The sequence below is a fragment of the Podarcis tiliguerta genome, assembly GCF_965153285.1.
Source record: "Podarcis tiliguerta genome assembly, chromosome: 12".
NCBI lineage: Eukaryota > Metazoa > Chordata > Lepidosauria > Squamata > Lacertidae > Podarcis > Podarcis tiliguerta.
This window is the reverse complement of record NC_139545.1, coordinates 15,534,879-15,547,709: the sequence shown is the minus strand read 5'-3', so window position 1 is coordinate 15,547,709 and position 12,831 is coordinate 15,534,879. Positions and strand designations below refer to the sequence as shown.

Here is a 12,831-nt window from a genome sequence, read left to right as displayed (position 1 = left end):
CGTACGGGCCAGTCTTGACAGACTCTAGGGTTGTGCGCCCATCTCACTCAAGAGGCCGGGGGCCAGCGCTGTCCGGAGACACTTCCGGGTCACGTGGCCAGCGTGACATCGCTGCTCTGGCGAGCCAGAGCCGCACACGGAAACGCCGTTTACCTTCCCGCTAGTAAGCGGTCCCTATTTATCTACTTGCACCCGGGAGTGCTTTCGAACTGCTAGGTTGGCAGGCGCTGGGACCGAACAACGGGAGCGCACCCCGCCGCGGGGATTCGAACCGCCAACCTTTCAATCGGCAAGCCCTAGGCACTGAGGCTTTTACCCACAGCGCCACCCGCGTCCCTGGCTCTTAGGGTTTTAGTTTTGCTTTAAACATATTTGCTATTGTGGTGTTCTTAACTGCTTTTAATTATTGCCTGGGAGGAGGAAAGCTCTCACCCAAAACCTCTGCTGCCTTGTGGGAGAAAAGGCTAAAGAATCTGAATTGGAGTCCCTATGACGGTTCGATGGCGACTCGCACACCTCCTTCCAGCAACTCCTGCAGCCAAGTTGGTGTTAAACGGGTTGCTCTGCTTTCCTTTGGGCCACATCAGCGAGGCTGAGAGGGAGGGGCGTCTTCTTGTCTGGGCAGCCCAGGATCTCCATACAAACTGCCCAGGATTGCATCCCAGAAAGGTCACTTCAGTGCTGCTTACGCAGTGATTTTACTTCACCCCCAGAGGCGCACTCCATTGTCTCTCGAGACAGATGGATGCCAACAAAATTGTCTTGAAATGGTGGCTTAGATGGCAATTAATAAATCAGTGGTAATAATAATAATAATAATAATAATAATAATAATAGAAAGGACAATTAATTTCTATGTGTCTATTGGCCCATTTATCTCAGTGCTGCCTCTACACCGATGGGCAGTAGCTCTCTAGGTCATCGGTTATGTCCCTGTGGAGATGGCAGTATTGAGTCAGTGGCTCATGTGCTTCTGGCTTGCACTCTTTATAAAGATTTGAGGAGTGAGGTTATTAAAGGTAAAGGTAAAAGGACCCCTGACCATTAGGTCCAGTCGTGACCGACTCTGGGGTTGCGGCGCTCATCTCGCTTTATTGGCCGAGGGAGCCGGTGTTTGTCCGCAGACAGCTTCCGGGTCATGTGGCCAGCATGACCAAGCGCATGGAAATGCCGTTTACCTTCCCGCCGGAGCGGTACCTATTTATCTACTTGCACTTTGACATGCTTTCAAACTGCTAGGTTGGCAGGAGCAGGGACCGAGCAACGGGAGCTCACCCCGTCGCGGGGATTCGAACTGCCAACCTTCTGATCGGCAAGTCCTAGGCTCTGTGGTTTAACCCACAGCGCCACCCGCGTCCCTAGTGTGGTTATTACCCCTCTATTATTGTCCGTGCCGGGTCACTCAACCATTGCTACTGTGTCCTTTCGTCTAGCAGATCAAGATGATCAGCTGACAGCAAAAACCACAAGGTTTTTAGCAGGGGTGATTAGTATAACATTTATTATTTGATTATGTAAACCCCCCCAAATGTATTTTCTATCGTTAGGTTTTTACCTCTTATCTGTGGTACATTTTATTTGATTTTATTGCTGTGGCTAGCGGCTGATGCAAATAAAGATTCTTCTGATTCACGCTCTCGAGGTTTCAGACAGAGGTCTTTCTCTGCCTTCCCGGGAGACGTCAGAGATGGAATTTCTGACCTTTCGCATTCCATGCAGTATTATTATTACTATCATTTATTAAATTTCTATACCTTTAGATCTCAGGGTGGTTCATAACCATGGCCTGACATTTTTTCTCAACAGGCCATCCTGGTTTAGAAGAAGAAGAAGAAGAAGAGTTTGGATTTGATATCCCGCTTTATCACTACCCGAAGGAGTCTCAAAGCGGCTAACATTCTCCTTTCCCTTCCTCCCCCACAACAAACACTCTGTGAGGTGAGTGAGGCTGAGAAACTTCAGAGAAGTGTGACTAGCCCAAGGTCACCCAGCAGCTGCATGTGGAGGAGCGGAGACACGAACCCGGTTCCCCAGATTAGGAGTCTACCACTCTTAACCACTACACCACACTGGCTCTTTTAGTCTACCTTTTCCCCAAAGTAAGGTCCAAACCGAGCTGAACAACAGTTTTCATTGCCGTCCAGGATAATAAGACCACATTCCCACATGACGCCTGCTGTGCAACTGAACATATAAGAGGCTCCCTATTTGCTTTCCCTCATAGAATCATAGAATAGAATCATAGAGTTGGAAGAGACCACAAGGGCCATCGAGTCCAACCCCCTGCCAAGCAGGAAACACCATCAGAGCACTCCTGACATATGGTTGTCAAGCCTCTGCTTAAAGACCTCCAAAGAAGGAGACTCCACCACACTCCTTCGCAGCAAATTCCACTGTCGAACAGCTCTTACTGTCAGGAAGTTCTTCCTAATGTTTAGGTGGAATCTTCTTTCTTGTAGTTTGGATCCATTGCTCCGTGTCCGCTTCTCTGGAGCAGCAGAAAACAATCTTTCTCCCTCCTCTATATGACATCCTTTTATATATTTGAACATGGCTATCATATCACCCCTTAACCTCCTCTTCTCCAGGCTAAACATGCCCAGCTCCCTTAGCCATTCCTCATAAGGCATCGTTTCCAGGCCTTTGACCATTTTGGTTGCCCTCCTCTGGACACGTTCCAGTTTGTCAGTGTCCTTCTTGAACTGTGGTGCCCACAAGCTGACTTGCCACTCAGTTGCTGGCCGCAGGGCCAGGATGGCACCTGTGACAAATCCTAAAACTCATCCGTCTTGTATCGGTCAGCCTTAGATGAGGCACAACTTGTTTTCTTACAGTTTCCCCAGGGTGGGAGTTAATGCCACCAGGCACGCGGCCAGCTCCACATCACTGGAACCGAAGCAGGGGAAGGCGCATTGGGGTTTCGGACAGGGGGAAATCCCCAAAGAGTGGAGAACTGTAACGTGGGAACAAGACCTTTGCAAATCCATTTGTCCCCCTCAAGGATTTCTCTCGCGTGGAGGCATTTTGTAGACTGAAGCTACAGCTCTAGCGGGGCCGGCCCTGCCATTGGACAGAGTCGGAGGGGGGCTGCCTCAGGCGGCAGACGCTGAGCGAATGACAACAGCCTGTTCCTCCCAATTCCCCTGTTGCCCTCAGGTATACCATCCCATTGTCAGTAAGATTCCTCTGCCAGGATGGTGGGATTCTCTTTATGGCCTGGGGTGGCAGGTGCCTCCTTTGCCTCAGGCAGCAAAGTTCATTGAGCTGGCCCTGAATCCCGTACAGTGGTACCTCGGTTTACAAACCTAAGCCTTTCCAGAAGTCCGTTCTTAAACAGAAACCGTTATTGAACTGAGGCGCGCTTTCCCTAATGAGGCCTCCTGCCGCCGGTGCGCCTCCTACCGTTCAAATTCCGTTCTTAAACTGAGGTGAAGTTTGCCAACCAGGACACTACTTCCAGTTTAGCGGAGTTCGTAAACCGAATCGTTCGTAAACAGGACTGTTCTTAAACCGAGGTACCACTGTATTTGGGAGTAAGCAACACTGAACTTCCTAGGACTGCACTATTAGAAACAAAACTCTTACCATGCTCAGACGGACAGTTTTCTTCCTTTTCCTCCCACCTCCTGTCTTCACCTCCAGCAGAAGACCCCGGGCTCGGTTGCCTCTTTTAATCGGTTGCCCGTTAATTTCTCATCGCTCAGCTGGAAGACCCCATATGTCGGACTTCCCAAGAGCCCAGAACATCAGCCGTCAAGATCTCTGGTCTCTCTCCATTTCTCGCTCTCTCTTGGGCTAACTGCAACCAGATGTTACATCTTCAAGGTGCATTCCCAGCCGCTACATTTTCTTGGGAGAGTTTGCTTTGCAGGCTGAGCCTCGTCTTACTCATCTTTCAACCAAAAAAGAAAGAAAGAGGAAGGAGTTGGATCTTCAAAAAATGCAGCCTGTGAATCTCTTGCTAGACTTTTCAGGTGCTGCTGGAAGTGTTCAGAGGGACCCTGTGCAAATGGGGAAAAGATGATTCTGAGCCATAGGACGAATTGCTCGCTGAGCAGCCAGCCAACTTAGTTGCTGAGTGTTCAAAGTGTGCCAGGACTGGCAGACTTGTGGGAGGGGGATCAGAGGAAGGGGGGAGGCCTGCTCGCATTGCAGAAGCTCTTTTCACAATAAAAGCCTTCTCGGATTTCTCTTGAAACACTAAAAGCCTGTGCCGCAAGCCTTAGTCCTGGGGGGGGGGGGGGACTGGTCAGGCGCTCCTCTTGTGCAGAAAAGAGAATCACACTGCGTCATTTGTGGGCAAACGGTTCACCAATGAATGCTAGGTTGGACAAAACGCAGAAAGGTGGACTTGAAGAAGTGGGTTGAGGAGGGAGGCAGTATGATCCAGTAGTCAAAGCAGCAGTTCCCAGTGTCGGTGGCATTGCCCCCGGATGATCTGGGTGGGTGCTAAGAAGCAAGGAGATGAACAGTTATCTCATTCTGCAGTTATCTTATGGGCAGTATCATTTGTTTCTTTTTGTTTTCCAGTTGCCGTGTCCAATATATAGCCAGTTCATTATTCCTGTTGCGCCTCCCAGCATTTCTGGTTGCTATGCAAGCATATAATATTTGTACACCCACAAGCCCACGATTTCTTACAGCTGCCACTGATGAGCTTCTGTTCGTTTTCACCACTGTCTTAATTATCCTATTATCTTTATTATTGCTATAAGCTTGGGAGGGGTGGGGGTTCGAGGCTCCCCTAAATTCTGAGATCTGGGAAAGGGTTCGAATTCAACCAAGTTCTGTGTTAGTTAGGTGAGATGTGTCTAGGATCGCAATTTTCCTGATCTGAGCTGGGAGGGATGTGGTCAGTTTGCAAGGGCCAGCAGGCTTGGGAAAGTGGGGTCAGAGCACCGTGTGGGTTGACAATTTGAACCCTGGATTGTGGCCGTAGGAGAAGCAAGACCCTCTTGGAGTGTAATGCTGGAAGCCCCTCCAGCTCAGGTATATGTGTAAATAAACCATATATCATAAAGACACCACAGTCTATGCCATGCCTCATTTCCAACCCTGCCTTGGACCCCTGTACTCTTGCACAACACAGAAATTGGGGTGGCACATAACATTATTTTGTAGGAACGGTGTTTTCCCTTTATTTAAGGGTATGGGTAGGTTTTGTTGATAAAATCAACAACAAAATCGACCCACAGTCGAACCCATCCCTCAAAGTATAAACAAATACAAAGTAGCGTTGCTTCTGGGGGATAGCTCTCATGCCCTAAATCAGCCTTTCTCAACCTGTGGGTCCCCGGATGTTGTTGAACTACAACTCCCATCACCCCTAGCTAGTAAGGCCAGAGCTTAGGGATGATGGGAATTGTAGTCCAACAATATCTGGGGACCCACAGGTTGAGAACTGCTGCCCTAAATCTTTTCCAGCAACAGATTTTTCAACGTTGTTGTTCCCTGGAAACTGTTGCTGCGAACATGCCAACCGCCCAGGTAGAAATTAGGCATGCATATATGCAAACTGGGTGGTTTGAAATCAGTAATGATACAATGGGCAAGGGATATTGGATATAATATACAATTGGCATCATGGGAAAAACTATGAAGGGAAGATCTAAAATTTACAGCATGTTGTATGTTGAAAGAAAATTATATGAAAATGATGTATCACTGGCACCTAACTCCTACTAAATTAGCAAAAATGTATAGAACTGCTACAGATACATGTTGTAAGTGTGAAGAGAAAGAAGGCACATTTTGTCACATGTGGTGGACGTGCTAGAAAACAAAAGTATATGGGGAAATGATTATTAGTTGAAAAAAAATGTTTTAAATTACTTTTGTGAAAAAACCTGAAGCTTTCTTACTAGGAATTTTAGGTCCAGAAATACCCAAGGATCAGAAGAGACTGATAAGAATAAGAATAAGAATAATTTATTTATACCCCGCCCATCTTTCTCGGTTTCCCCAGCCACTCTGGGCAGCTTCCAATAAAGTATTAAAATACTTTAAACATTAAAATCTTCCCTAAAGAGGGCTGCCTTGAGATGTCTTCTAAAAGTCTGGTAGTTGTTTTTCTCTTTGACATCTAGTGGGAGGGTGTTCCACAATGATGGTGCCACTACCGAAAAGGCCCTCTGCCTGGTTCCCTGTAACTTGGCTTCTCGCAATGAGGGAACCGCCAGAAGGCCCTCGGCGCTAGACCTCAGTGTCCGGGCAGAACGATGGGGGTGGAGACACTCCTTCAGGTATACTGGACCGAGGCCGTTTAGGGCTTTAAAGGTCAGCACCATCACTTTGAATTGTGCTCAGAAACATACTGGGAGCCAACGTAGGTCTTTCAAAACCAGTGCTATGTGGTCTTGGCAACTCTCCCAGACACCAGTCTAGCTGCCGCATTCTGGATTAGTTGTAGTTTCCAGGTCACATAGAGCGCATTGCAGTAGTCCAAGTGGGAGATAATCAGAGCATGCACCACTCTGGTGTGACAGTCAGTGGGCAGATAAGGTGTTAGCCTGCGTACCAGATGGAGCTGGTAAAAAGCTGCCCTGGACACAGAATTGACCTGCGCCTCCATGGACAGCTGTGAGTCCAAAATGACTCCCAGGCTGCGCACCTGGTCCTTCATGTATGCTACAACAGCTGCGCAGATGCTATTTGCCCAAGGATGGAAGGAGTACAAACTACGGTACCTACAAAAGAAGAATGGCTGGTAAAGATGATGGACTATGTCGAATTGGTGAAAACGACCGGGAAATTCAGAGATCAAGAGGACAATAAATTTAATAAAGAATGGGGAAACTTTATCAGTTACTTGAAAGAACACTGTAAACAACTGAAAACATTGGCAGGATTTTAAAAACACTTGCAATAAAGCGAGAACTATGGTGAGAATTGAGTTTTAAGAAAATATGGAGAATATGATATGATGCAGTTTGAAAAGAATAACTATGGAAACCATGGAGGGGTGGAGGGAAGTTTGGGGATACTGAGAATCCTATTTGTAAAATGATTATGATTATAGGTAAAAGGTAAAGGGACCCCTGACCATTAGGTCCAGTCGTGGCCGACTCTGGGGTTGCGGCGCTCATCTTGCTTTATTGGCAGAGGGAGCCGGCGTACAGCTTCCGGGTCATATGGCCAGCATGACTAAGCCGCTTCTGGCAAACCAGAGCAGCGCACAGAAACGCCGTTTACCTTCCCACTGGAGTGGTACCTATTTATCTACTTGCACTTTGTGCTTTTGAACTGCTAGGTTGGCAGGAGATTATGATTTATGCATGATGATAATTCTTATGAAAAATGAATAAGGGAATTTCCCGCAAAAAAAGGGAAGGTTGACAGCTATGTTCCTTGCTCCCATCCTCGATACAATACGGCGGACTGGTCTTGTCCCAGAAAACATGCTGGCTTCGCCCGCCTCATTTCCCCGAGGTCTCAGGCCGCGACCGCCTTTTCAGGTGTGCCAAAGAAAGGCAGAAAACAGAGCTGCCCGTTTCGTTTCTGCGCCCATTCCATTATTCTCCTCGCCACGGACTGCGAGCTTTAGCCAGTTTAATGAAGTGAAGCCTTAATCATTTAATCAATGAGGATCAGTTGTAATCAGTGGGGCAGCAAGCTGAGGGCATGCTGGAAATTTATTTGTTTGCTTTGCTTTACAGTAGTAAGGAATCAGGGAGAAATTGATGTGGGTTCAAGCCCTCCTGAATTTCTGCCCTCCACCAGGACAAAGTGTACACTAGTGGCCAAAATTGTGGAAACCTTTTGGAAAAGGTGTATTTCCAAGGTTTGATGGCCTATGGCACCTCATTGGCTCTCATGCGCATTGGCTACATTCAAGTGAAGGAAAGTTATTGCATAACAACCTAAGCAAGTTGTTATTCCTTTTTCTGGTTACATGGCTATAACTTTTGATAGAATACAGATAATCAGCATTTTTTTCGGGGGGGGGGGTACACATACCCCTAAACATTTTGTGAATCTTTGTACTTTTGTCCATTTACTGTATTTACTTTTCCCTGAACTATTTATCTGAACTATAAGATGGTGATTTTCTTGAGTCAAAATGAGAGTACCCCTAAACAGTTTTTTTTAGAAAAAAGCACTGCAGATAATTGAACAAACTTTGTTGCATTAAATTATCTTTCCATTGATATATAATTTTATGGTATTACAGTGGTACCTTGGGTTAAGAACTTAATTTGTTCTGGAGGTCCGTTCTTAACCTGAAACTGTTCTTAACCTGAGGTACCACTTCAGCTAATGGGGCCTCCCGCTGCCACCGCACAATTTTTGTTCTCATCCTGAAGCAAAGTTCTTAACCCGAGGTACTATTTCTGGGTTAGCGGAATCTGTAACCTGACGCGTCTGTAACCTGAAGCATCTGTAACCTGAGGTACCAGTGTACTCCCCCAAAAAGTGGTGTCGTGGGCCATCCAACCTGAGAAATACTCTTTTTTCCAAAAGGTTTCCACAATTTTGGCCACTAGTGTATGAATTAACCCAGAAAAGGGACAGGAAATGTATTTGTATCCAGGGAGACGGTACCCTTGCAAAGCAATGTGCCGAATGATCACGATGGGAAAGAGAAGGAACGAAAAGCAAAGCCACGCTTCCACCGGAGGAAGCACAATCACACAAAGCTATAAATGCGTCGGCAGAGGGTTGGACTAGATGTCCCTTGGGGTCCCATCTCAACCGGAAAATTCTAGGGTGTCATGCAAAGGAGCAAAGCGCCGGTCTACACTTCAGTCGTCTATCCACAGGGCTGGTCCATTGTATGGCGTAAGAATGCCTTCCATAAGTGTGTGGTCACAGTCTAGATTTGTGCAGGAAGACAGTGGTGGGTGACCAATTGCTTCTTACCGAATTTTGGGCAGGCCAGAGGATGAAGAAGAAGAAGAAGAGTTTGGATTTGATATCCCGCTTTATCACTACCCGAAAGAGTCTCAAAGCAACTAACATTCTCCTTTCCCTTCCTCCCCCACAACAAACACTCTGTGAGGTGAGTGAGGCTGAGAGACTTCAGAGAAGTGTGACTGGCCCAAGGTCACCCAGCAGCTGCATGCGATGTGGAGGAGCGGGGAAGCGAACCTGGTTCACCAGATTACGAGTCCACCACTCTTAACCACTACACCACACTGGCTCTCTAGTAATGACTCTGTTCTCTAGTCCAAGGGGAGGATGGTGAAGGTGAAGAGGACACATTGGGAACAAGGCTGATGCATGAGCTGCTCTCGGCCTAATGTGCTTTGCTTTTCTCCGCCGATGACAGAATAATCACAGGGAATCAGTACCAGAGTCATGTGCTTTAATAATAATAATAATAATAATAAAATTATTTATACCCCGCCCATCTGGCTGGGTTTCCCCAGCCACTCTGGGCGGCTTCCAACAAAACACTAAAATACAATAACCTAAAAGGTAAAGGTAAAGGTACCCCTGCCCGTACGGGCCAGTCTTGACAGACTCTAGGGTTGTGCGCCCATCTCACTCAAGAGGCCGGGGGCCAGCGCTGTCCGGAGACACTTCCGGGTCACGTGGCCAGAGTGACATCGCTGCTCTGGCGAGCCAGAGCCACATACGGAAACGCCGTTTACCTTCCCGCTAGTAAGCGGTCCCTATTTATCTACTTGCACCCAGGAGTGCTTTCGAACTGCTAGGTTGGCAGGCGCTGGGACCGAACAACGGGAGCGCACCCGACCTTTCAATCGGCAAGCCCTAGGCGCTGAGGCTTTTACCCACAGCGCCACCCGTGTCCCACAATAACCTACTAAACCTTAAAAGCTTCCCTAAACAGGCCTGCCTTCAGATGTCTTCTAAAAGTTTGGTAGTTATTTTCCTCTTTGACATCTGGTGGGGGAGCGTTCCACAGGGCGGGTGCCACCACCGAGAAGGCCCTCTGCCTGGTTCCCTGTAACTTGGCTTCCTGTAGTGAGGGAACCACTATAGTAAGAGAGAATGGCTATAGTAAAATATGCAGGATTGTATAATACGTAAAATGAACCATGGAAGAAGAAGGGAAGCCATCAGATATTTTAACGTTTGTAAGATGCTTATTTTGAAATGTAAAATTGAAAACTTAATAAAAATCTTTTTTTATATAAAAAAATCTATTGGTGAGAGATTAGTAAAAATGGGAATAGAACCTCCAGATCCTGAGGCAGTATATCTCAAATTTTCAGGCAGTAGGGATAAGTGGAAGGAGTAGAAATCTCCACCTGCCCATCAAGCCTTGTTTGTGCACTTCCAAGCAAGAGGAACCGCTTAGATGGTAACTTTTGAAGGCAGGGGGCTGAATTAGATGGAGATTGGTTTGTTTGATCTACAGTGGTACCTCGGGTTACATACGCTTCAGGTTACAGACTCCGCTAACCCAGAAATAGTGCTTCAGGTTAAGAACTTTGCTTCAGGATAAGAACAGAAATTGGGCTCTGGCAGCGCAGCGGGAGGCCCCCATTAGCTAAAGTGGTGCTTCAGGTTAAGAACAGTTTCAGGTTAAGAACAGACCTCCGGAATGAATTAAGTACTTAACCCAAGGTACCACTGCACATCTCTATTTTTGTGTTGTTGCATTTCTGTTTTTTTAATTCTAAATGCAAGTCTTTTACTATACTGTTGCTTGCAGTTCTGAGAGATCTAGAAGCAGGAGAGAGGTCACCTCACCGGTCTGAATTCTCCAGCATTCATGTTCTCCAGCCTTTTCTCAGGCACCTTGGCTTGGGGAAAATATGGTGTTCGGCTTTCAGAGAGAGCGATTTTATTTTTTCAGTGGAGCTTGTTGGAAGTGGGCAAGCAGGGCAGCGATTCGGGTCTCTCCCTTCCTTTCCTAGTTTATTTGTAAAATTTATATGGGACTTTTCACATACAGTTTCACAAAAGGCAATCATAACACGGCATAAATACGGGCAATGACGAAAGACAAATGAATAGGCATGAAACAAGCCGAGAAACAAAATCTACCCCAAAATGGAAAACGAGCAAGGTCCAAATTAAAGAAGAGTGGCAACTTAAGTTGACACAATATGCACAACTCGCAGACTTAACACATAGAATAAGACAACAAGAAGAACATATTTTTGGAAAACGTTTATTGAATATAGGGGAAATAATTGTGTACAGCTAAACGCTGGCAGCGGGACGCGGGTGGCACTGTGGGTAAAAGCCTCAGCACCTAGGACTTGCCGTTCGAAAGGTCGGCGGTTCGAATCCCCGCGGTGGGTGGCTTGCCAGATGCAGCTTTGTCACACTGGCCACGTGACCCGGAAGTGTCTCCGGACAGCACTGGCCCTCGGCCTCTTGAGTGAGATGGGCGCGCAACCCTAGAGTCGGACACGACTGGCCTGTATGGGCAGGGGTACCTTTACCTTTAAACGCTGGCCATTAAGATAAATTCAACAGCGTAAGCAAGTTTGGATGGGTGTAATAATGGAATACTGAATGGTATAGTTTTTGCAAAACATGCAGGGATTTATATGTAAAATGAACCATGGAAAGAGAAGAAGGGAAGTCACTGGATATTTTAAAATATGTAAAAATTTTATTTTGAAATGTAAAACAGAAAATTTAATAATAAATAATAATAATAATAATAATAATAATAAATAATTATATATAAAGGACCATTAGATCCAGTCGTGACCGACTCTGGGGTTTCTGCGCTCATCTCGCTTTACTGGCCGAGGGAGCTGGCGTACAGCTTCCGGGTCATGTGGCCAGCATGACTAAGCCACTTCTGGCGAACCAGAGCAGCACACAGAAACGCCGTTTACCTTCCCGCCAGAGCGGTACCTATTTATCTGCTTGCACTTTGACGTGCTTTCGAACTGCTAGGTTGGCAGGAGCAGGGACCGAGCAACGGGAGCTCACCCCGTCGCGGGGATTCGAACCACCCACCTTCTGATTGGCAAGTCCTAGGCTCTGTGGTTTAACCAACAGCGTCCCAAAATTATATATAGAGAGAAGCAAAATCTATAACACAGACAAGGAAGTTAATGGACCAATGTAAATAAGGCCCAGCCGGATGAACAAACCTTTTTGATAGTGAACGAAAGTGGCAACGGTAAGACAGGGGCTGAAATTACAAAGATTTAATACAGGGATCTCTGCCCCTCCAGATGTTGCTGCTCTGAAACTCCCATATTGGCTGGATTGGATAACATCTGGCTTGCCAGAGGTTCTGCTGAGCTGTGCTGCTGATGTATCGAATCTCTGGCACACACATTGAAGTTTTCATTTGGTACAGATTCTTCTTCTCGTCAATGAGAAAACGGCACACTTTGCCCGAGGATTTCAGATCCCTGGGCTAAGCCCACCTCCAAGTGTGAGTCACTGTTTCTATCCGAATTGGAAGAGCTTTTTGCAAGGTTATTTGTCTTAGCAGAACTCTACAGTGTTGCTCAGAGAGACATTTGAAATCTCACGTTTATTGGGCGCTCAGAAAAGCCTCGCTTATTTAAATCATCTCAGCTGGAGTTCTGCAAAGGCTGCTTTGTGGTTAGAAAAGCAATTGGAAGCTTTTCAGTATGCACAGTTGGGTTAAGCCATCGGAATGAGTAAATACTTCTGGAAGGCATGATGGTTGGTTATTTCCTGTCGCCGTATGCTTATCTGAGTCATAATCATAACCAGGGAATAAAATGTGTATTTGGGAAATGCAAAAATACTCCAGTTTGGGGGGAAGACCTTAGCACAGATGTTTCTGTAATCTCTAGAATATGGGTGTTTGTTAATTTTTTCATAAATGGTTTCTCGCCTATTGCCAAAACTCTCTTTGGAAGTGACATTCTGTTTCTATATGGAAACAAACTTCTTTTTTTAAATTATTTTTTGAATTTA

At 46.4% G+C, this 12,831-nt stretch overlaps 1 protein-coding gene across 2 annotated transcripts in view; it reads right to left on the bottom strand.

Moving 5' to 3' along the window:
* GASK1A (golgi associated kinase 1A) overlaps positions 1-4,222 on the bottom strand; it is a 30,228-nt gene extending 26,006 nt beyond the window's left edge. Inside the window, exon 1 of one of the 2 annotated variants that reach the window (XM_083404947.1) lies at positions 3,586-4,222. In XM_083404947.1, the coding sequence (XP_083261073.1) occupies positions 3,586-3,588 (3 nt within the window). In that variant the 5' untranslated portion in view covers positions 3,589-4,222. The remainder of the gene's footprint in view (positions 1-3,585) is intronic. The other variant, XM_083404945.1, reaches the window with a different exon arrangement.
* Between the last annotated feature and the right edge of the window lie 8,609 nt (positions 4,223-12,831).